A 25900-nucleotide genomic window follows, 5' to 3' on the forward strand; every position below is an offset into this window, starting at 1 on the left:
TCGGGGCAGCAGGCCACGGCCCTGTATGTTTTCTATCTACGGTGGAATTTATATGAGCCCAGGGTTACAAACACATGAATGGGCCCCAGTGTGTTGGCTGTTTTGACGTCACCTCATCAGTGCGCATGTGATACACTCGTTAAAACTGGGACACTCATGGCTAGCATGTATTTCAAAGGGAACTTGGCCCCCTTTGAAGGGCCAGTGTGGTGATTTGAACAATAGACAGATTTGTTTGTGCCACTTTTAGGTAAAGAACATTCCAGAATCCCCTGTTCATTTTAACCATGTATCGCTATTATTATCAATATATGTTTTGCATCTGCCCAGAGATATTCTTGTACTCTTGACAATTCTGAACTTGACAATGTTGAACTGCATCAAACAGCAAATGCTTTCCAGAACGCTAAGTTTGAGGAGTCAAATCACATGTCATGCAACATGGTTTTCTGCAGAAAGTATACAGTAGCACAATGTTACAAAACGGTAACATTTAAGTCATTGCTAAATGTTCATAATACTGTATTTATAGTATTGTATATGCTAAGGACCTCGGATATGTGGTAATGTTAAATAGCATAGTATAGTAATAAAGTGCACCCAGGAGTCGAAATAGTAACACCACACAAGTAGGAAATCTTTGTTCACATATATTTTATAACATTTTGAAGTACATTAAGTACATTTTAGAAATAGAAGCTACAGTTTATAAAACCTTTCCAGCAGAAATCATTGATGGGCCAGCATCAGCCTTTTTTTCTCTAGCAGACAGGTCTGTTTTCTATATATAAAAAAATAATGAAAAACAAAAACAAAAGAAAACGCTACATTATTTTGTCCTGCGCTACCTTTAAATTCCCATGAAAGCACCAGCTGTCTGCATCTCTTGTCTTTTATAAAATATAAATTATTGAAAAATATTCAAATGTTTGTGAACTAAATACAATAAAAATGATCTCATAACAAAAATACAAAGACACTATAAAATATACAAAAAACAATAACATCCAACAAAAAAAAAAGTTCCTTCTGAATCCATTCTGAGATATGCCTATGACACAAACTAATGGTGTGTATTCACTTGCACAACAAAGGTTCATTAATACATAAGACCTGCAGTAGATTGTAATCTGTGACATTTAACAATAGTATATTTCCCGACAAAATGATTCTTTAAAATACTAACATTTAAGGTAACGGAAGGAGTTCTTTAAGCACAGTATTTTGTGAAGCCGACCAAACTGATATTATGACCTTTAGTGGGGGAAAAGAGGAGTTATTTCAATGGCACTGACAAACAGTATAATTATGTTTGAAAATGTGTAGAGCTTTCAGACATTGTAAAACTATTCTGAACAAAACAGTCTTTTGAAACCTTGACATCAACATGCAGAGAACAATGAAAGCGCAGTGCAGCTTGTTACTAATTGTTGAATTACTCATGTCAGATGATGTGCATGGGTGAGAGTTTTACGAGTCGGTGCTTGATAATGGCGGACAAGCGTGTTACCAATTAAACATCAGCACATATCCAGCATCTGTGTTCTACACTCAGTGGGAAACCCATATCAGCAAAGGCATTTATCTTTGTCCTAAAGCTTGTGTGCTTTCCATCATATTAACAAAAGATAAAACAAAAGTCAACACTTTCCAAAATTGTGAGAGAATTCTGGTCCTCGTCTTCCGATATTGTGGAGGATACCCGAAGCACCGTGACCAAAGACCTCACAAGGGTTTTGGTTATTTTTCCTGCTTTGTATCTTGCTTATTTGTGTAATCTGGGTCTCAATAAAGCATTATGAAATACAATCTGTACAAATAGACATCTCAAAAGATATTTTCATCCATATGGGTAACATTCAGCCACTGTAAACAATAACATTGTATTCTAGGATGATATTCCACTTTGGCATTTCCCACAAGGCCAGTGTGCAGCCACTGTTCCCACTGTTGGTAGGAAACGACTACCTTTTTGCTCAAATATAACCAGTTCATATTCAGTATGTATTATATATTGTTTTGCTCATACATAAGTAGGCACAGATCTACAAATGAAATGCAAATGTCTGCCACTAACTGTAACCCTAACACTAGCCCTATTTGCAATGAAGTTTAAGCTGCATTCATGCATCCAACCTCAATGACAGTGGAAAGTAAGTACTCTACCAATGTAATGCCAACTTCCAAGCATCCACCAACTTGCGTCATTTCTGTCAGTCTTTCTCTATCAGATCTTACAAGTGATCATCAACTGCAGTATCCACAGTTTCCTTTCAAACACCTTCATCTATCCCGCACAACTTCAGAACCTTTCTGGTCGCCATGTTTCTATTGCCTATCCCTTTTTCCTACACTTTACCTTCACATACTGCAGCCGCTTCCTAATGGACAAAATGTATTGCATAACAAAAGAAAAATAAAAAATAATCTGACATACTTAGGATTTGAAAAATCACTCAAATATTTCACTTGTGATTTCATTTTATAGACAGTCAGAAGACTATTTAAACACTTCAAAAGCAACACTAACATGGACAGTGAACCGACAAAGTATGCATCTAATCTGCACATTAAACAACTCTTTTTACTAAAGACTCCTGAATTTCCCCACATAGATTGTCTACAGTTTGCTAATACTGGTGGTATATGCAAAAATGCATAAGTTTCAGTCATAATATGTGTCTCCGACGAGGTGACAAACGTATGTATAGGCGAAAGCGTCAGTTCCAAAAGCAACGGCTACTTTCATATGTCTGTCTGTCAGACACTCTTGCTATGAGTAATCTCATCGGGTCCTCAAACCCTACAAAGCATAGGGCCAGTGTCTAGTGTTGTCTGATAACAAATCAGCACATTTCAGTTAAAGGCTCACCTACTGTAGAGAACTAAACAAACAAACTTGGCATCTAATGTTTGGTTCCACTGTAATACCTTAATTGACAACAAAAATGAAAACAACTCTCCAATATATGCCTGGTTTACATTGGGTGTTCTCAACATCAATAATATAATACTGGCACAAGCATATACGCTCCTCAAACCACAAATTAGAAACGACACTTTTTGGTCCAAGCTGAAAATCCTCTCTCATGTATGTAACTGTCATTATACCTTTCGTAGTTTGGTATTCATGTTTTGGCAACAGGAACCTTCTGCCTGCTCTTCCCCAATATTTAATTATTCTGCTTTTCCTCTCTTGGTCTTCTCTGACTTTCTGTCTTTATACTTTCGTCTCCAACACTGTGCTACTTAGGCTGGAGGGAACCTGAACTATACCCGAAAGCGCTCCCTCTGCCTTGAGCTGCTAAATAATTCCGGTACATAATTACACATACGCTCACACACACATGCGCACACACATCTCAAATGCAACAGGGTATGAATACAGGCGTTTGGCTTGTGCCTTCTTTTAAAACATGGTCTGAGAGGCAGGAGGTTGAAATTAACAAAGCCATGGTAAGTCGTTTAAAACATTTTTGGTCCCCAAAAAACGGTTTACCAACTCTATCAAAAAAGTTAAGACCACTTTATGAGCCCCAGTCCTTGTGTCTCCTGAACTTTAGTCTTCACTTCTTGTTTCTTCTTTGCTTTCACTCGTCCGTATCGGGCTTTACGTCCAACATTGCATGGAGCTCCTCAGGAGTGTATCCCAGCAAGCTTTTTAAGTCACAGACAAAGCGGTAGACGTAGCGTTTCCCCGATGTCTTGTGGATGATGTTCTTGTCATAGTAGTAGCGCAGGCCACGGCTCAGCTTCTCGTAGTTCATCTTGGGCTTGTTTTTCCTCTTGCCCCACCTCCGAGCAACCTAAAAGAATGCAGAAAATAAGCGTGTCAAGATGTGTCATACCAAATGACTTCAAGTGAAAGCCACAATTGTTTGTTTTCTGAAATATGGTTAGCTCTGAGAATGTAATAATCTACATTAAAACAAATAAACAGTTTTTTTGTTTGTAGTCTTGTTGCAATGAAATACTACAGATGCAAAACCAGACACCCGTCCAAAAAAAAGATTGATGGAGCCCAACAAGGCATGCAAACATTTTCACAAAGGCAGAAGATATCTTGTTCATCTGGCTAACTGCTTAGGACCTCCCAGTAGGTGTGCCAGTGGCCAGCAGGGTCACAGCCTCTCACCTCATCTGGGTCAGAAAGCTTGAACTCCCAGCCGTCACCTGTCCAGCTGATGAAGGACTGGCAAGACTTGTCGGTCAGCAGCTCCAGGAGAAACTGCCACAGCTGGATAGGCCCGCTGCCTGCACAACAGATAAGAGAGGGAGAGAGAAGGTGTTTGTTTAATAAAATAAAAAAAGTACACTGAGGAGACATATTGTGGTTGCGTAGAAACTCGTTGGTGTGTGGTTTTAGAATTAGATAAGTGTGAGGTTCGGGAAAGATATCAAGATCCAGACTCAGGGTATAATCTCAAACTCTGTAGTCCTATTTTAACAATGCTTGAAGTACTGTTTCTTTTAATTATATTGCATATAATATATTTATACACAGTATGTTGATGCTTACCCTTAACCTGAACTCAAAAGTGGCAAAACACAAAAAAAATCCTCCAGTATTGGAGTTTACAAAAGAGAGAAACATTGCATTGAACTATGCAAAATCTATATCGTGTTAATGCATAGCGTGGATAAGTACAAAACCCCTCGAAAAGTGAAGTCATCTCGAGATCAAAAGGAGGAATTTATTATGTCTCTACAGCCTATACTTCTGTGCTATGTATGACCGTGTTAAATATGCATGCCGATTATTCACTTATGTCTGAAGAGGGACAAAGTAAACCTTCTAATGTGGGTCAGACTGAAGTACAGCAAAGGGACCAAATGTCTTCGTAAATACAACAGTCCCATTCTTCATGTATCTCCTTGTCTGGCAGTTGCCCTATCCAGTATGTGAATATAGAGTCTGTGTCTGTATGAGTTCCATACTGATGAAATCACTAGTTTAAAAAAAGAAGGGGTGTATCTAGATGTTAATGCAGACTGTGCGTGAGAGAAAGAAAGGGTTTGCTAGGTCATCCATAATGTAATGATGGATAAAGAATATAGTAACCTATAAATACAGCGCTAGAAACACTGCTTATTACATCTCATGGAAAATGGAGGGAAAGCAGAAAGAAGATAACCAAAAAGGTCTGATCTCTGAACTAGATTCACTGCAGCGTATTTTGATCTTGTGGTTTTTTTCCGCACATACACTCACCCACCTACTTTTGAGGCTTGCATGCTGAAATCACACCTGCCTATGCAGCACACAGCCTCAGCAAAACTGAAGCTACGCAAAAGTCACCTCTCTCGAGTGCCTAAGAAAACTAAATGTACCTTTATGTAACACAAACAAGAGCTTTCAGGGAAACAGACGTGTGGGTTGAAGACTTGAAATTGTGCTTGTGAGCTCCTGCAAGGATTGGAAGAAGGTGCATGACAACAGCCACCAAGACTTTGGAAAATGAGCGGCTGTGAAACACTGGGTCTCTTTCAGACAGAGGGCTTTCACTCACATTCCAAAAGTCTGCTACTGTAAAATAGCGAGCCCTCATAGGGGTGATATAGTGCCCGTTTACCAGCCCTATGAGCTCTCACGCCAGAATGTACCATTTGACAAAAAAAGAAAGTTTCCAAAAATATTTTACAAGTCTCCATGCACAATGGGCCTCACAGTGTGGCAAAAGGGAAGGTGGGTGGGGGCTTGAATTCACAGCAGAGTTAAGTATCTGACCCATGGTTTGCTAAATGAGTCTGGAGTATATGGCTACGGCAAGAACGCTGGGTGGGGAGTGAGCTGCAACTAAGGCCACATTTTACTGAATGTAGAAAAATGAAAAAAGGTACAAATTCAAAGAAAAACAAATCATGGATTCCAAATTCTAAAAGAAAGAACCTGTATGTATTTTAGTGTTTTATCTTAACTAAAACACTTTTTAATCTTAACTTTAAAACAATGTAATACACTTGAAAACAAGTTTTAACTTGACTTTTTAGTCGAAATGAATTGTAATATTATAGTTGTCATGATTATGTGCTGGTATAGGTTTGATAGATACGTACGTTGATGTTTCTTCATATGTGTTAATGGGATAGAGAGACTCAGTCATGTTAGTAAGTGTATGTTGAATGGTATATGTGTACATGCCCAGGGATAGCAGATAGAAAATAGCTGATCTGGCATAAACCATCTCTTCTTTTTTTAGATGAATGTATTTTTATGCTTGATACTTGTTTAATAATAGACATAATAACAGTTACGATATTTTCCACTTCACTAAACCGACAGGCAAGGCAAATGAAAAGGCAAGTATCATGTAACAGATTCAGAGTTTAGCGTGTGCAATGTGACTTTAGAGAAAGGTGTAAATGGCAAATTGTCACAGGAAACCACTGAGATGACAACTAGAGCTTCACTTATCTCTCTCAAGCTTATCGGACTCCCTGTAAAGTGTCACCTGTCACCCTGTGACTGGGACAGGAAGCCGAACAGAGCAATCTGTCATAAACATCCATTTGGAATCTTAAAAAAAGTAATATTTGAGGTTTCTCTCTTGCTCATCCTTATACTTTTTCATCAACCCACACATTTGCACATGGGCAAACACACAAATACTTCTTCCATCTTTGAAGGACTACACTCGCCTTTCAGTGCTCTTAATAACAGCTTGGACTGCAGGCTGCTCCACATTTTTCCCTTTCAGAACAATTGGGGTATATTAAAATTATTTGTTTTAATCTTTCCATTTTTTCTTGGTATAAAAGCTTAGAGGAAGCACCTTCTCCTCAGCTGAGTACACTATGCATTAGGCTGGAAACACTCACCAGTCTTTCACACATGTGCTCTTCGGAGACATTTATCCTGTCGTAACAACTGATACATGTAAGACGTCAAAACCAAAACGGTAAATGGAGTGAGAAAGCTGTGGTGAACATTTGAAAAAGGTTTAGAAAGAAGATATTTCCACATCCTAGGGTTTACATTCTGATCTATTACAGACTTCGGTCAAAGCTTATTTCATAAAGCCAGATGTCATATTGTTGAATACAAAATAAACTTCCAAAAAGCTTATCTGGTTTCAGCTGATTTAACAAAATGTATATTTAGTTCCTTGGTTCATATAGGGTGCATGCAGCAACTCAGCCTAATAGTCACTAGAGGGGCTTTTAGACAGTGTCTAAAGCTTTATTATTTGATGATATGTGCATTACGACATCTTTCCGACATCATTATGAATGAATGACTCACTGTTCTATAAGAAGCTTTTGAACTAATAGCCATACAGATGACCAATTCACTTGTGCATACCAACTTTAGGACAGTCAGTTGAGATCTGATGTATGCATTGTAAGTGTTGTTGAAGAATGTGCTCGGATTTCCCCTTTTTGAATGCTGGCAATCCGACAGCCGTGTGACTATAATTTAAACACAACCGTCTGAAAAAGTCCCAAACACTTTGACCCTAAGATATGATCCTCAAAATGTATTTTTAAAACAGCAGTGTATGTCATAATAAGGTTAACTTGACCCTCCTAAAAGGTTCAAAATGCATTTTCTTCCAAATATATAGTAACAGTAGTTTTTTTCTTTGCACCTTTTGAGACCAAAAACCCTGACAGATGCTAAAATAGTGCATTTGCTTGAAAAGTGTGCAGTTATCTTCACATCTGACTGAAGTTGGAGAACATATATGCCTGCTCTTAGAGCATGTACGAGTATGAAAATGCCTCTTGTGATGAAGAGATAATGTTACTCCGGTGCTATGTGCAGGGGCAGGCATCCTTTTTATGTTTCACCAGCGTTGCCAGGACGACCTCGGAAAAATAGGTTGAGATGCGGGCTGCAGATAACAAGGAGGTAGATGAGAAGTGAAGACAAAACACAAGAGTGTGAGACAGAGTGAGAGAGAGAGAGAAAAAAAAGAAGAAGGTAGAAGCAAAATCTATTTTGCTTCCTGTAATGTGCATGACTCGGGTTGCCAAGGTGTTCTCTTTGGTCTAAAAGTGGTGCATTTAGACACCCCCACATCTGGGGCTTTTGCAGAGCAACAAAAAAAAAGTGTGTTACAGCTGCACAACATCTTTTAGAGCCTCCTCATAACATCGATGGAAGTAACAACATTCTACAACTTCTGTGAACATTTCACGCGAATAACATGTTGTTTATCTTCATGGTTATGTACAATAAATACAACATTAAAATATGAACGTCAACAATAGGATCTTCTAAAGCTAGAGTAACGAGAGTAGGACTTGAAATTCAGATGGCATTCAGATACTATCAGAAATGAGCGAAAATACATATTGTACACTCTACATTTGTTTTATGTGTACTAGTGCCAGCCCTGTGATTGTGCATGCTGGGCAATGTAGCAGCACAACTTCATGGAGCGATTCTGTGATTAATGTTATTGGTTACCCTGTGATTTAAAAAGAAAAAGAAAGATGTCTGCTGTGAAAAGTTTCTGTGGAAAACTACAGCCCTTTTCAAGGTAGGGCTTTCTCAAAATCTAAAGGTGGACCTGTGGACATCTCACCTGTGTATCCTGCCAGTGCTGCCGCGGGGATGACAGGTTTATCCTTGCTGAGGTCCGAGCGCTCCCTCACATAGTCTTTGAAAGTGCCCTTGGGCTTGTGGCTATGCAGGGCAGTGGGGTAGTCTTCTGAGTCGAAGCTGTCGTACGAAGGTACCCGCTGCAGGCTGCTGAACGAGGACTGGCTGCTCCATGACTGGGTCAACCGGTCGCAGCTCTCAAAGCTCTCAATGCTCTCAAAGGAGTCCTGGCCTCCGAGTTTACCTGGGAGAGAGAAATAAAGGTGTTAAAAAGATAATAGTAACATTTGATTCAACCTGAATTTGTATTATGTATGGCTTTCCTACTCTACTTTTCAAGTCAACACCTTAGAAGTAACTTGTATATTATTCTGTACAGTTCAACATCTCTGTCCATTTCACACCTCATTTCATTTTTACAACCACCATTTGGGTTTGATTTTAAATTGAAGACAATCACACAAATTGCCTTGCTATTTTTGGCCTTGGGAAAGATAAGAGGAGCCTTTGAACGGCGAGCTATTAGCAAATGACAGATAATGCAAGTCAACTCGATTGATGCTGAAATGTTCTACTGCTGAAATTGAAGCCACATGTGGATAGCAGTTGTGCTACGAAATACTTTCCCACGTTTGGAGAGCACCATTCAACGCTCAAAAGCTTTGCATGTGTGATGCGTAAGGATCAGACCACATACCTTGCAGGCAAATGCTTAGAGCACTAGCAGGAGACTTGCATGCATGGTGTACAAAGCTATTCATTTATACAGCTGGGGATTTGTGAGAAAGAAAAATCCTAGGTTTATGGCTTTAAATGTAAACCATGCTACTAATTCTTCTGTAAACTATCACTGGGAGAGAAAACAAGCATGCACATTGAAAAAAACAAACAGTTGCATGAGAAAACCCCACGCTTGCTTGCTGAGGATGACACCTCTATCTCCTTACTCAGAAGTCGAGGAAAAGAGGCCAACAGAAACAATAAAAGAAAAAAAAATGTCTTGAAGGTTACACCACTTGAACTGTTTTACATAAAGGACGGGCGGCAAGAAGAGAACAGGTTGTGGCTTTGGTTCGTGTATCACACTGACAGAAACAATAGAGTTTTCTTTTTTTCTCCCAACCAAGTCTAGATTGTGTGAGGCGGGTTTGCTTGAACCACAAACCAACCAGAGGGCCTGCTTTTCTTCTCTTCTAATACTTGCAAGCTGATGTGGCATGACAAGATTCTGGTGGCCTCAGCACAATCACACGCACTCACAAACCCACACAAAAACATGTACCTGCACTTTTGTCGGACATATTTATCACAACACATCGGTTGAAAACGCTGAAATGCAGCACATTTCCACTGCTTAAATCTCAACTATACTACGTGTCTGGTTTGTGACCCCTCACCTCGGCTGAGTCGTCCCACACACATGTTGTCATGGGATACCACCTCCTGTTTGACGGTGAAGTAGTCCCCCTGCAGCGGGTTGAGGGGCGTGTCCCGTAGGATGACAGCAGGATATTCACTCTCGTACTTGAGCGTCAGCAATTCCTCCGAGCTGATGGGATGAAGTGTCTGGTAGGACTCTGTGATGAAGCCGGGCTCTGAGTATTCAGAAGGAGGGACACATTGGGCATGTTCAATTCCGTAGCCTGGAGACACAAAGGGAAATGAGTGTGGATAGAAAGCAGAGAGGAGCAGAGCAGAGGAGGAAGATCAATCATAGAGTGGAGTCATTATATATATTGTGCTCAACTGCTGCCCAATTGCTTAGTGTTCGAAAAGCCCATCACAGAAACAGCCCTGAGTGCACAAGATTGTCCATTTGAGGAAAGATTATTGATTTGTCATGCACCCATCTTTAGCAGAATTTACATTCATGCCATATTGCTTCCTATAATATGTCATCAACAAACCTAAACAGGCTTTTTACTTGGATATAAATCCAAAAGTGAATTTCTTCCTAACACTAAATCCCCAAACTCTTTTATTCACTACGCAAAACCACACCTCTTTTTCTATTCAAGGAGGCTCACGTCTTGTGCTATTACGCAGAGTGATTTTAGTACTTACTGACAAAGTAGTCTGAGGTATAACGGGATTCCTGGAAGTTGGAGGTCAGTCCATTGATGGGGTAATGCTTTGCATCCTCTTCATGAAAAATAGATAGAGAAAGAGCGTCAGTGACCTCACCATTGATTTCATGTATTGTGTAACTGCATCCAGCATTATCAAAAATTAATGACCTGAGCTAAATTGTGTCTTCCCGTTTGGCTCCTGTTACTATAGCAAATGTCAACACTGTCCTACTCTAAATTGGAAAGAGAAGTGATATCACCCTGCGTTGGGATATGTTTCCTCACATACTATATGTAATTTATAAAGTTGCTGTCTTAAAACTATCTAATAAAGGTGGCATGGACAATTAAAAAAGAAGAGCATTATGACAAATGTGGCATTACCTTTCTGAAGCATTTCTAAATGTTCCCAAAGGATGTCACCCACAAAGTCAGGCGCTAAGTCTAGGAAGCGATCCTTCCCCATCGCACACAGGCTGGCTCCGTTCATGCAGAATTTTTCAAAGTCGACATTCTTCAGACTGAACTCGTTCACTGTCCATGTTAGCCACTCAGCCACATGGTTGTCTGTCCACTGTCTGGGATCTGAAGACGAGCACACATAATAATTGGAATACACAGTTAGAAAAGGCCCTTAAGTACATGTGCAATTCATTGAATCCTAATCCTCATGTCCATACAGAGTATGGCGCAAACCACATATTCTCTCTGAACTACAGACTGTTTTATTCTTCATGCCATCAAAGATTATGCAACCAACTTTCACACCGCCTCTGTGGTCAATGTATCTAACCATGACAAGTCAATCAAAAACAAACAGGGAGGCAGGGGTGGATGTAAACAGAAGTGGTAATGACAAGCTAAAACCAAAGTTTGCACATATAGTACGATTACATGCTGAGAGTCCTGCCGCTTCCAAACAGCTTGAAGAGGCTCTGTGGTTGACTTCCTTTTAGGAAACTAAGTCATTATTTTAATGTCTGTCTCGAGATTCTCTGGAAGCTGCAGTCAGACAGTCTGCCTGTACTGAAATATATGTAATGTACGGCCATTTCTAGAATAACTGGGTGTCTCCTTATGTTCAGTCCTTAAGAGATGCCTTCACAGAATTATCTAAAGCGGGCTTCATTGCCTGACATGTGACACGTTGAGATTCTTTGAAAATGTTATGAGGCAATTATAAAAAAGCTGACAGTCTTACCTTTGGGAATACCAAGCCGCTGCTGTTCCTTTGTGAAGCCGCTGAAGGTGGCCTTCAGAGCCTGGGACATCATCTCTTTACTTCCTGGAGTGAGAAGGGGAACATCTCCACACTCCGGATCTGCAATTCACAAAGAAAATTGATTATGATATTATTTCGAATTTTATATTTCCTTTATTTGAGATTGCAATATGTTAACATATGCTTTAATTATAATTGACAACCCAAGATATGAGAATGCATCCTGTATTGTATGTCATGCCAATAGGTTTCCTGAATGAAAAATACAATTGAATCAGAGAAGAGGGCGGGAAAGAGTGACTTGTGAATGTAGTTCAGTGTTCACACACACACACACACACACACACACACACACACAAAATAGACAGTTGTATCGGACCGTGATGAACAGCAAGGCTCAGCAATTACATTTCGTCTAGACAGAAACTGTCTACATATCTGATCCAATCTATTTTAAACAAGAGCTGTCTACAAACGGAGGTATAACTGCATGTGTCAATTTGTTTGCTTAATATTACACTTGTGCATGTTTTTCAGGATAAATAGTACAAAAACACTTTAGTGCATGGTCATTTTGGATAGTTCACAGGAAGTCTTTCTAACACTTTTCTTTTTGACTCTTGTCTACAGTTTCTGCTTTTCCAGGCAGATTCCTGAGGCAACTCCCACTCACCTGGCATGCTGCATTAGTATAAACACACACGTTTATTTACAAGTACTACAAACATTAACCTCTCTCCCAGCCGCACATTCTGGGTGGGGGAGCAGTGCGTGGTGCCCATAAGTGACACCCTGACCCCTGCTAGCCCTCCTACCATGTTGCCCTGACACAGTGGGCCTACTGTCACCCGACCAAGCATGGGGTCAAACATTCTGAGAGTTCAAAGGTCGAGGGATGAGGTGATGATGTCACCGTGGCTGCTGGCGGGTGGCTTATAAAGTTTGGGGGTGGGCTGTCTCAAGGGTCTTGGTCACACACACTAGGGTTACTGTTCTCTGATCACAGCCAGTGGGCACCCTTTGTGGAACAGAGCCCCCTTTGATGGCTTTAAACAGTGCCTGATGACTCGCACTCATCTAATTAGATTGACTAGGCTGCAGAAGTGTGGGTTGAGGGGGCAAAGCAGGGGAGATGATAAGGGGAGAAGGGGAAAGATCCCCGGGCCACCAACACAAGAATAGAATAATCTGGCCAAGACTCCACGAGCGACTTGTAAATAGACAATAAAGGCCTTATAGAGTTCCAATTAACTGACATGTCTTTATCAAAGCACCCACCCTCATTTACACAACAAAGAAAGACATATATCGTGATCAAGTCTGCAGAAAATAATATAATCATCTTGTCTAATCAACTTGTGAAAGTAAAGTGTGTGAAGCAAATCTTCGGCAGGGTTAAGGTGCATGCAAAATGAAGGGTTCAGCAGGCTTTGATTTGTGCAGCATGTCTTTCTCCTTAGCTCATCCCTTTCCGTCCGTCTCCATTGTGCATCAATTAAAATCATTAAAAACCAGATCAAAAAGGCTTAGCCTGAAGGCAAAATCATGATGAGGATGAGTTGTGTAACTCCTCTCTTCGAACCCAGATGTTCTGGCATCTCCACTGGCTGGTGGTTTTATCTGCCAGTCGAACACTGGGGCAACATACAGTTCATGCTTGTTTTCACCACTCGTTGACGTCTCGACCTCGTCTGGAATGCACAGCAGCTGCTTCGCCCATGTAACCAATGTCTGTCTGGCTGTTTGTCAAATAAAGACTCCTAGTTTCTTTTTTCTGTCTATTTTCTCTCCCCAAAGAACAAAGCCTCATAAGAGGTCAGAGACAGACAAGAGCTCTTAGCTATTTCATGTAATTTAATTAGGGCTTGTTTTAATATACAGCTCTCTGTTACACTGATGAACACAGAACGTTATTCATTCAAGTCAGAAGTAAAAGCAAAGCCTAAAAGCTGAGAACAACAATCTCACATTGTAACTAGTCAGTTTGCACATCAAAATAAATTGTGCAGTTTCACAATGAAAATAAGACCAGAGCTAGTCTTTGTGTACAAGTTGCCCCTCATAGGAAGGTTGTCTAGGCCTCTGCTGAGCTCATTTTTCTTTTAAGTAGTGTTGGAAGTGTAAAAAGGAGGGCACTGCTAACGGCTGCAAACTGAGATGGGACTGGGGCTCAGACAGTCTGCGCTTTGATGTGAAGGCAGGGCCGAAATGTGGCAGTTTATTTAAGCTGGATCCAGAGGAGTTTGTCTGCACTTTCGAACCGATTTCCCCCTCCCTCTTCATCGCTTTTATCACCCTAGCCCCAGTGTGCTTGCCCACACAGACTTGAGTCCACTTTAACACGAAATCCTCCATAGAAGAAACTCAACACCACCGTGCACGAGGACTACCATTAGACCCTCCAGAGGGAAATATGTGAACCATGATGATAGAGCAAAATGTGAACTGGAATGTGTGTGATTTCTTTAGTTATTATTTTTAATAATATGGGATTTTTGTTTAAATCTTGAACATATTCAAAGCATAACAAATGTTTTTTTAGGTTGTGATACTACAACAGTCTCTTAAAGACACATTCCTCCTTCAACTAAATCATTGTAATAGTACATTATACTACTAAAGGTGCATTGCTTTGCTGTTTTGTTGTCTATCCCTAAAACAAGATACAGAGTACACAACAAGGCTGAGAGGCAAACAAAAGACCTAAAAGTGCAAGGATAATAGAGCAGCCTCCATGGCGAGTGATCCATATGAAAGTTATCTGCGGCAGAGCTAATGTACAGTGTGCATCCATTAGCGAGAGAGGCGAGCTTGGATCTAGACGATCTCTAGTAAATGATGAAGTCCTGATAGGATTTCAATGCCTGTGAGTCCCATTAGATGCAGAATGGTCAGTATACTGAGAGTTAAAGCATCCACAAGTCATCACTTTCCACATTAGATGGTGTGGGTCTGTCCGCAAAATGAGTCCCATCCACTTAGCTCACGAAATGTAGGAGTGGGTGTAAATCACAGGGAACATTATGGCGGTTCACTAACAGCTAACAAAAGTAAAAAGAGCATCTTGAATGAAAAGTATGCAATGAAACCAATTTCTCTGAATGATGTAGAAGGAATAATAATAAGTACATCTATTCTAATAATTGCTGATATAATGAGACTGAAGTTGAGTCTGGAATTCACAGTTAAACATATTGATTAGCCACTCCCATCTTCCCATGATATCAGTAATGTTCAGGCTGCTCAGTGCGACAACCATACTTCTCCAAGGGATTCTCCATGTGCCTCTGTGACCAAGCCCTAACTCAAGCCCATCGTAGGTTCTAGCTCTATGCTGTTAAACTGACACACATTGATACACACATACACACACATGAACCAAATTAGCAGCCTTCTTCGCCTGTGCGCAAGAGCGTGGGCGTGAAATTGGGAATGTTTGCGACTGGGGCCAAAGTATATGGGGCTGGAACAGACATGGCTGGGCAGGGCAGGGTAGGGCTGGGCTGGGGAAGATAGCAAGGGAGCATCCCGGGTGGGTGAGGGGTGAATGAGCAAGGGGGGATGACTCACCGGCCTGTAATATGAGCCCATCACAGGACAAGAGAACCGGGGGTGGGCACAGTGGGGAGAGAGAGAGGCAGGAGAATGAATGGGAGGTCTCATAATGCTCTCTCTCTTCTCCTTGTCTCTGGAGTGACATCACAGTGGGATCAATGCCATCTCCCAGCCTCTGGCGGAGACTCAGTTCATTCATAAAGCCTGGACTACTGCCTCCACTCAGAATGATGCAACGATACAAGCAGAGCAGGCTACCAGACCCAAAAAATGAGGGACAATATGGTTTCTGTCATGCGATTGAGCTATAAATAGCCCTATAGAGTTTATCCAAAGAGTGGGAGTGTGTTGGCGTGAGGAACGAGAGTCGGCTGTGAGAGAAATTGAAACAAATTACAATGAGGATGACATCTGAAAGACCATTCAGAGATGTTAGGGTCATGGAGAATGTTAAGGTCAAATAGTCATTTATTTATAATGGTGTCAAAGCATGTGGTAATTCATGCCTCTATTTCTATGCCCATCTGTAGTGAATGGTGGGGTTTATTTAAATCTGCAAAAAAGTCAATTTCCTGTGGCTAAGTCGCCACTTCCTGTGGGAAGCGAGGTGAGTTGTGGGTTCAGTTAAGGGTCATATCCCTACATGCATGCAGGTATATTTCAGCACACTGCAGGGAAAATGAGAGGAGGTCTTGGATACTTGCCAAGGGTTCATAAACGACTCTTTAAGGCAGACCAGTCTGACCACAGCAGACCAGAGGTGGCACTGGTATCTGAGAGAGCCTTTGATGGAGATTTGTATCTGGACCCCTGATCTGAAAATCCGGGGTCATAAACCCGACCAACATGAAGGGTCCCATTCAGCGCTACAGGGTGATAAAGTGGTGGCTGAGGGTTGCAGTGGAGCAAGAGGAGGAGGATGGGGTGGCAGTCTGACTTTGAGAGGACCACTTGTTCAGCCAGCCGCTCCGCTGTTTTGATTTCCATCTCAATGCCAAGGTCCAGGAATAGATATTTAGGCCTGGCTCAAGCCAACGTTGAGAAACCAAACCAAGCCTAAACCCAAGTCTGCTCAAGCACAGGACAATGTTGACCAGAACAGATCCTACAGACAACCGAGGTCCAACCCAGGACCAACCCACCATCACAGAAAACCCTGCTGAAACACTAGTTGTATTCTTAGGTCACCGCTGGCTTCTGGCTGCACTCTTAAAGCTCAAGCCTGTGGTGGTGTTAAACAGCTGTACGCCACGAGGCCACTACTGCTGACATCTGTCTTTGACCATGAAACTATAGAGTTGTCTGGGATCATCAACACCACAGACATACCGGCTACTGAAGCAGACAATAATCCAGACTAATACCCTGAAGCTGCTTTGCTGTCTTTCTCTCTTCCACTCTCTCCATCTCTGAAATCATATTAGCTTATGATTTGAAAGTGCATTACCTCTACTGTTTATGCCAAAGTCTCAGCACTTGATATGATACGCCATCGGCAACAGACGCTAAATATGTTTTTGCTAAAAGCTTGATGGAAAGCCTTTTTACAGAAGAACAAGTCATTCAGAGGCGCTTTCAGTAGGATTAAGGCTCCTTCTTACTTATAAAATTGCCTACAAGCTTTGTTTTTCTGTAATCTTTAATGGTGTCAAAAGGCATGTTTAAGGTATGCCTCAAGTATTTGGTTGAGCAACAGTACCGTACTTCTCTCAACAGCTTATTGCACAACCTTCAACTTCTCTATTACTTATAGAAGACAAACTCAATTGGGAAAAAGCTAAAAGCTGGCTTACACTGAGACCTGACAAATTCACACAACTTGATGGTTTTCAATGACCTCCTCATATGTTCAATATTTAGAATGAAAGCACTACTTAATATATACTTGGTATAGCAGTGAGAAAGGGGATCTGACAGGAGCGTTATACTGGAGAGTGCAGGTGGTGTTAGCCTAGCTGTATCCAGGCTAGCTGCCCTCCCAGGCTCCGTTGCTGTGTAAACAGACAGGGGATGCTCTGGGGGAACTGTTTAGGCGTTAAACCAAACACACAGCATATCTGACAAACAGTTTACTCTCTGTGTTGCATTTTTTCCACAAAACATGGTGCGGTGTCCCTTTTTTGTCCAAACTGATACATTCCACAACCAGGTTCCTGATATAAGTGTAAATTATGTGGGACGACATGCTGGCACACATTCTCACACATTGATGAATTGTTCGCCCTACTCAACCATTCTTTCAGGCAACACATATGCATATAAGTCTTGCAGTGGCTGGCTCTAATTATACATCGCATATATAAGAGCTTGTTACTTGTTTGAAGGCAAGTTATGGGCGACAGATGGATTCTTGATAAATAAATTCCCCCCCAGACCAAAGTGTTTTCATGCTGCGTGCCTTACATTCCACCTCTGTTTTACAATCACTAATGTGCTTCTCACAGCTTTCTTGTTTTCCTCTAATGCGACCAAAAATGACTTGTGGTCTAAGTGGCAAAATGGTTTCAGCTCAGGATGATAAATTGTCCTTCTATTTTAAGCCTAGTGTATAGGCTCCGTGACTAAGGAGTATTACACATCAAGCGTATGACCATATCTCATTTTCCTTATCTTATTTAAAGCTATGGGTGTTTTTTTATTTATGACGCTTTGAAACATCCAAGCTTTGGCTGACTTTGCTGCCGAGAAAAGATGTGAACTGCGATTTGACAACTGGAAAGTTACAACTTAGTGTTTTGCAATAACATGCGCATTTCTTTGCAGATGTGGAAACTCATGATCACCTTGTCATCCATCTAACTCTCTCTCTCTCTTTCTATCTCTGTTTATCTTGTTCTGCCTTTCTTTCTCACACACACACACACACACACACACACACACACACACACACACACACACACACACATCACACACACACACACAACACACACACACACTCACACACACACACACACACACACTACCACACACACACACACACACACACCACACACACACACACACCACACACACACACACACACACACACACACACACACACACACACACACACTACACACACACACACACACACACACACACCACACACCACACACACACACACACACACACACGACACACACACTACACACACACACACACACACACACACACACACACACACCACACACACACACACACACACCCACACACACACCACACACACACACACACACACACACACACACACACACACACACACACACACACACACACACACACACACACACACCACACACACACACACACACACACACACACACACACACACACACACACACACACACACACACACACACACACACACACACACACACACACACACACACACAGGCAGACTGTGACTCATTCTATCAAATAATGACTGGACTTCAAGGGATACCGTGCTGCTTCATCTGAAATGTGACTGGTCATGATGAAAGCATTGACCATATCTTGTGAAGTTCCTGCTCAATGACTCAAACTCAAAATATGTCACAGTTACACATGTTTTAGGAAACAAAACAGAGCATATCTAATATGCATTTGTGAATAGTCAGAATTTTCATTTCCGCTTGGACAATGGCCTTAGTGAAACCGAATAATGTCAAAGTCAAGTTCTTATAATGTTTCGGCTTGTCAGGCCTACAGCGTAATAGTGAGTAAAGTAAAACATGTAGGAGGTCAGGCTAGGCAGACAATGGAATCCAGCTTTTTTTACACTCATAGCTAAACTCTAGAGGCAGTCTCAAATCGTACACAAGTCCCATTCCTCGACCTCCTCCATGGCTGCCAGAACACATGTACCTCCCATTTGACTGCGTCACTGAGGCCCAGCGCATCATGAGCGCCACAGTGATAGCAGAGCCAGCAACCCACACAAACGCATCCTTTTTCATCTTCATTTGCTTAGGCCAATCAACCAATACAAGTCTGATGCTGGAGGTACACATAAAGTAAGTTGCTATGCCCCATGTATGCTCTTGATTGCAAAAGCAGCGTTCTGACTCCAAAAACAGGTGGTGTGCAGAAAACGAAGAAAATCTTGAACATTAACTCAACAAAACTAGCCTGATTTCCACCCCAGTATAAGAAACACATGTACTAAATAAGGAATCATAAAACAAAATCGAGGACAAAAAAAGTTGTTGAGATGTGTGGGAAGTTGTGGAGCCATTTGGGTGCAGTGTCAGGCCAGTCAAGGCTCTCAGTCAGAGTGGTAAAGTAGGGGGGGGAGGGAGGGGCTGTGGTAGCAAAAACTAGTTAGCGGGCCAAGCAGACACACAGTGGGATGGCCAATGGCGTGTGGTGCAGCAGGCGTCTAGTGGATGACTCAGGGATTACAAGCAAGGAATGACTGGGGATTGGACACCAGGAACTCACTACACTATACACCACATCAAGGTGAAGTTAGAGGAACCCATGTGGCCAACAGAGAGACTTTGTGAACAGAGGAAGAAAGGGAAAGGAGGGGGAGGAACATTTGAAGGAATTGTGTGAGTGGGTGGGTGAATGATTTAAAAATACTTGTCTGGTACCAACAAAGCTTGTTAATGCTTTATTTCCCCAGCCAAGGAACATATTGTCCTATGTTTTTGTTGTTGGCTTTTTTTGAAATGGGACTAAAAAGGGAAGCTGTTAAGCGACAAATTGTTTTGATTTCTTGTTATTTTTTAACTATTCACTACCATCAAATCGGCCACACCTTGGAAGGCCTTTCTTTCTCCATCCCTCAAACACCCAACCCCCTCTCTCTCTCACTCACACCATATGCTTACTATTTAGCAGCCTGCTGTATCTGGTACTAACACGCCTTGCTTTATGACTAAGCTTTATAAGCAAAGATTAAGGCGTGTAGTCACCAGGGAAGCATCGAGATAGGACACACGCGGTATAATGGTTTTATGCTTATATGGGCAACACGGGAAATGACGGGCTGTATGACAGACCAATGAATGAAACACCGACTGAATGGAGGGATAACCCATTTGATGTAACACAGTGGCTTACTGAACAACGTGGGGACGGAAAAAAGACAGGGTCATTGTGGAAACTCACAGATAGCTCCTTTACTTCTATTCACCCAGTCTGTTGACAAGTCTGACCAGCACAGGGAGGCCCATTGAGGAAGCTGGTATCAGTTGCCCTCTAGGCATATTCATGGCCTGGTCAAACACTACCCAATGACATTTGGGTGATGTACTGAACATTGGGCTGACTAATTGAGTTTTGATCCGGCAAATCATATCGTCCTCATTTTGACATGGTGTACATTAGATGAGAAACCGACCGGTTTTGCTATGTTTGGCCCGATTCATTGACAGACCACATCAAGAGGAACCTGGATCACCCAAACAGTGTTTGCACAGCTGCCAGGCAGCCACGCACACTCAAACATTGGCATATATTACACAGCACTACTGAAGGAGTGCTGACACAAACACACCAAAGAAAAAACCTGATCTTATGTAACAACCTCTGTTCTGACACAAGCTACGTACCACTCTCCACAACCCTACCAAACATAGGAGGCACCTTGGAAACGAAAATCAGTGAACCTTTTCTGAGGGTTTTTCGTGTATGTGCTTGTGTGCATAGTGTATGTGGCGGGCGTGGAACAAGATGCCTTATAAGGGCTCTCAGAAGAAGCATCAGGCATGCCATAACAAACATCAGCGTTTTGATCAGATAAAAGTGAGACTCCCACTCAAGCTCCTGCTATGCCTCCATGCATGCCACCCAGCGGGGCATGCTCACAAACATTCCTGTCAGTCACTGAACCTCGACCTTCAGGCCTGACCAACAGAGAAAGAAAGTAAAAGATGGACGACTCACTCAAGTTTAAAGTGGACAACTCCTTGTATTGTAAATGATTGACAACTCTCTTGAATAATAAATCTATTATCGGTTAACGCCAGAACAATGTTACTTGAGTATACTTTAACACTCATAAGAACTTCAGCAATACAAGAGCACTTGTACTTTCCTGTCAGTCGTTGTTCACAATCCAACACCTTCCCTGTTAAGTAATACCCTCTCCTATCTGTAAACCTTGTCTCTGTAGAGCTGAGAGTTTTGTTATGGCTACATGATGCTTTCAATAATAATTTTTAAAAAGCTACCATGGTCTGGGTTACATTGAAGTAAGTGTGCTGTGTCAGGAATTGACTGCTATAACTGAACAGAGGAATAAAAGCTTTGTGGAACTTAAGATGGCTTGTTAGGGGGCACCTATGACCCTGGCACAGTGTGAGCGCTTTAAAAGGAATTACCTCCGCTGCATGGAGAGAGGACAGGCCTTGGGTAAGCTGACACTGACTTCACTTCCGTCGCAAAAGAAAACAAACAAAATAGTAAGGTGGGTTAAGCTACTTAAGCCTGTTAGTGGGGTATGTGTGTATGTGGTTGCAGGTGTTTAGAGAGAGAAAAGACAGCATTTGAAGTTCCCAAAACTGCCATGTCCAATGCTGATATCACAAATCCAACAAATGCATTCTGGCCTTCTGTGGAGCACTTATCGCTCTCAGCAAGTTTTAGGCAAAGAGCCTGTCATGGTCCTTAACAAGCCTGCAACACTGAACATCCCTGTTTTGTATTATTAAGATCAGGAACAGCCTTGGACATTGGTAGAACACTTATCTAGTGAGCATGGAACTACCAAGGAGTGAACAGAACAGCATGTGAGAGAGAGGTGGGGAAGAAGAAGTGTTTGTGTGAAGTTGTGATCTGCTCCTTGGCAGCCTCAGCCTGACCCAAGTAAGAGTATGGAGCGAGCATTGCGAAATGGTTTTGCAAGATAGCACTACGCGTTTGGCAACTTAACTGCGGCTGTCAGCACTTTGTATGTGAGTTTGTGAGAAGTGTATGTGCAAGACTACTCTCTGCAGGTATTGCCAGAAAAGAGATCATGGTTAATGTGGTGAGTCACAGCTCCCTTAGTGGGTCAACACAAGCAATTAGTGTCACATTTCCATGATGCACCAATGCTGATTACTGCCCTACTGAAAGGCTTAAGGCCACCTGAGCTGCAAAAACACAGGGGATTTGTTAATGTAAAGAAAGCTGCTAAATGCAAATCACCCAAACATGCCACCATGTGTAACATCACTCGCAACAAAGAAAAGAGAAGTGAAACCACACAATGGATTGAACCCAAACACTGCTCACAGTTGTGGGCTTCCCTGCATGTGCCCTGGACTATCCCTGGAGCAAGCCAAGTCTTCCAGGCAGCAGGGTCAGAGAGGCAAGCCTCAGCCCTGCAGATTCATCACCTCAGCCTGCCTCTCCTTCCCTCTGGAAAATCAGTTTCAACCACCACAGAGCAGGAGGAGGAGGAGGTGGATAAGGAGGGAGGGAGGGAGGGAGAGGAGATAGTGGGGATGGTGGGGAGGGCAGTGACGGCCTGTCTCCAATGCCGGCAGGGCAAAATGCCCTGGCTCTCCAAGTATGGCACTGAATATAGTGTCAGAGATACTGTAGGTGTTAAGATGGGAGAAAGGGAGATGGAGAAAAATCGCCAGTGAGATCAAAGCAGGAAGAGAGTACATCAAAACTACAAAGCGTCAATTTGAGCAACACAGGTTCTGAATACAATATAATTTATTAAAAAACAAACATTTATAAGCCAATCGTAATTAAAACATTAAGAGTGTTAGAAAGTATCAGCTACATGAAAGCAAACACATTGAATAAGTAATGTTTTAGAATTACATTAAACATTGTTGGAACTATAATGTGTGACAATTAATTTAGCCTACAAGACAACATTAAGTCTACTTTTGTGGTGTGTCCACACATGTAGCCTACTAAATTAAAGCCCTCGTTTCACACACATCATCAGATTTAATTATAAAGGCACGCTGGTCAGAGTCTGATTCATTCAATAAGAAACACACAAGCTTGTTGTACTGTATAGCCTTGTGCATGACTGTAGAGCCTCCGGCGTGATTGCAATTTCTCAAGTGTTGTGTATTGTCCGATATTGAGCAACCAACATCGTCTTCACAGTGAAATATGTCCAGGACGTTGTGTCCCTCTGAGCGCATCTATTAGCGAGAATTATCAACATCAACGTAATCTTCCAGCAGCCGGCTACGTTACAAGGAAACATCCAGGAGTAATGTTAGTCTCGTGTTAACTGTCAAGCTCTCACAGAAGAGTTGTAGTACTCACCGTCCATTTTTTCAGTCTTTATGATTGTTAACGTCGGTTTCATATCGACAGCTGCCGTCATGACCATCAGTTCAGTGTGATTTAATAACGCCGCGTCCCTTTTTTATTCTAACAGCTCCAAAAAACACAATATAAGGAAAAATCTTCTCTTCCTTTGGCGCCCCGGTCAATTCTACTGGCTGGTTGTTTTACCTTTTCTCTCACACACAAAAAAACAACGATTCAGTTTCTTTAAGTCCTAACTTCTCTTTCCCTCTCTCCGGTACTTGTACACACACTCCCTCTTTTCCTCGTTCTTTCTTACACACTCACTCACTCACTTCTTCCTCTCTATCTCTATGGGCGTTGCATTGCTGAGAGCCAGAGAGCGACGACAGCTGAAGGGGGCGGTTTTTGGGGCTGACTTGCCAGTTGATTCACAATTCAATTACAAAGCCCCCCACACCCCTCCCTCAAACACGCACACGCACACACACATTATTACCACCTCCCCCGTGTGTCTGTGAACCTTCTTGTACTTCACGTCATCACACGCAGTTAAGAGTCTACATGTTCCCGCAAATTACTCGCGTTTTACAGGGATGAGAAAACACCCTGGAGATGTGAGGTCTCCTCAGAATCATGGGAACTAACTGAAGTATTGCGTAACCACATTTCTTCCAAAATACAACAGCAAGCGGTTTATTAAAAAACTCCATCATACCACCTCACATGACAAGAAAACAATCAAGTTTTAACACATATAATATTATTATAACACCATAGGTTCCTAAATTAATTATCCACCTAACGTTCTGATTTACTGCACATTTGATTTTGTTCTTGTTTTCTTTCCTTATTGTACTTGTTTGTATATTTTGTATGTAGGCTATATACAAATATAAATATATATTTTTTTATTTCTTTACTTATCTGTTTATTTTATAAAGTTATTTGTTTGCTCCTTTTTTCCAACCTAATTCCTCTCACTATATTTATGTATTTTCCATGTTACACTAAATAAATGTCCTATGTGAACCTACTTGGCAATATGCCTGATTGTGATTGTGATACTGGAATAGTACAATCAAAAAAGCGAATGGAGAATGCAATATTATAGCCTATAGGAATGTGTTTTTAAAGTATTGTGATATATGAGGGTGAGTTTAAAAGCAATATGTATTTGGAGATGTTTTTAGATCCTAAAATAGCTACATACAAACAGTTTAGCTGATTTGTATGCGTGGACGACCTTTAACAAAAAGGAGATAAAAGGAAAGTCCGGCCTGTCTGTGTCCTAGATGCTGCCGGTCCAGGCTTCCTCATAACTTGTAACTCACCCTCATAAACACCTCGGAGTATTTCCTGTTCACCTTGTACTGATCAATAAAAAACATGTATTTTTTCTTTACGCAGCTGCATCAGTTAAGTAAAGTACATCTTTACAATTGTTATGTCACAAGTATTGTTAAATGAAAATTAGGCAGGTTAAAAATAGTCATAACAGTCATACTGTTATTAAAATCAATCAAAGTGGGTCTGTCACTAAAGCAATCAATACAAATTGAGTTTGAACAGGGCAAACTGTCTGTCCTAATTCTCAGTTTGCTTTGCTTTTCTTTTTACTTATGTTCTTTCTTATCTTCAATAATCAGGAACAATGACCATGCCTTACTGGAAATTGAATCATGAATTTGTTCTGCCACTGGAAAAGAACAAAAACAGTAGAAATACTGGGTGTTTTAGCCACAATAAGGCTCCACTCTGAGCAAACCACTGCCAATAGGGAACACCTCCGTTGGCAACAGATAACCATAATAACAAATTATAATAGTTAAAATCACGTACATTCCTCTGAAAGCAGCATGATAACTGCAGTGATAGTCTGTTGTTCATTAAAAAGAAAATGTAAATGATTTTCGCTAAAGCTTCAGCCCCCTTTTCCTGTAAATCCAACTACATCATAAGCGATCCTGTTAGAGTAAGTCAAATGGCACCACCTATAATGCACGCCAATGTGATACATCTGTATGAACTGTATGCATGTATGTATGGAGGCTGGGGAGCCAGGAATATTGATCACACATGGATTTTTCAACCGGTGGTACTTGGCCAGCTCCATTAGCAGCCCTGGATCAGGTTTCATTGGCCTGATAGGAGCCTCGTCTGGGAAGAGTGCTGGTGGGTTCTGTGGTGAGAGGGGCTGCCGCACCAGGGGCAAAGTAGAAGGGGTGATGGAGGATAAGAATGGAGGGAGGAACAGTACCTCTTACTTCATCTCAGTCAGTCTCTCACCCTCTCTGACTGGACCTCTTTGTTTTCTGTTAATGAACTCCC

The 25900-nt window shown here is 41.6% G+C and overlaps 1 protein-coding gene across 1 annotated transcript in view; it reads right to left on the reverse strand.

Annotated features, from left to right (window-relative positions):
* Positions 1-637: 637 nt before the first annotated feature.
* Positions 638-25900, reverse strand: part of ets1 (v-ets avian erythroblastosis virus E26 oncogene homolog 1) — a 37122-nt gene continuing 11859 nt past the window's right edge. The window contains 7 exon segments of the mRNA XM_034224681.1: positions 638-3806; positions 4136-4254; positions 8532-8792; positions 9946-10191; positions 10613-10690; positions 11002-11202; positions 11819-11938. Of these exon segments, the coding sequence (XP_034080572.1) occupies positions 3591-3806; positions 4136-4254; positions 8532-8792; positions 9946-10191; positions 10613-10690; positions 11002-11202; positions 11819-11938 (1241 nt within the window). The 3' untranslated portion in view covers positions 638-3590.

The sequence above is a fragment of the Gymnodraco acuticeps genome, unplaced genomic scaffold (assembly GCF_902827175.1).
Source record: "Gymnodraco acuticeps unplaced genomic scaffold, fGymAcu1.1, whole genome shotgun sequence".
Classification (NCBI taxonomy): Eukaryota; Metazoa; Chordata; class Actinopteri; order Perciformes; family Bathydraconidae; genus Gymnodraco; species Gymnodraco acuticeps.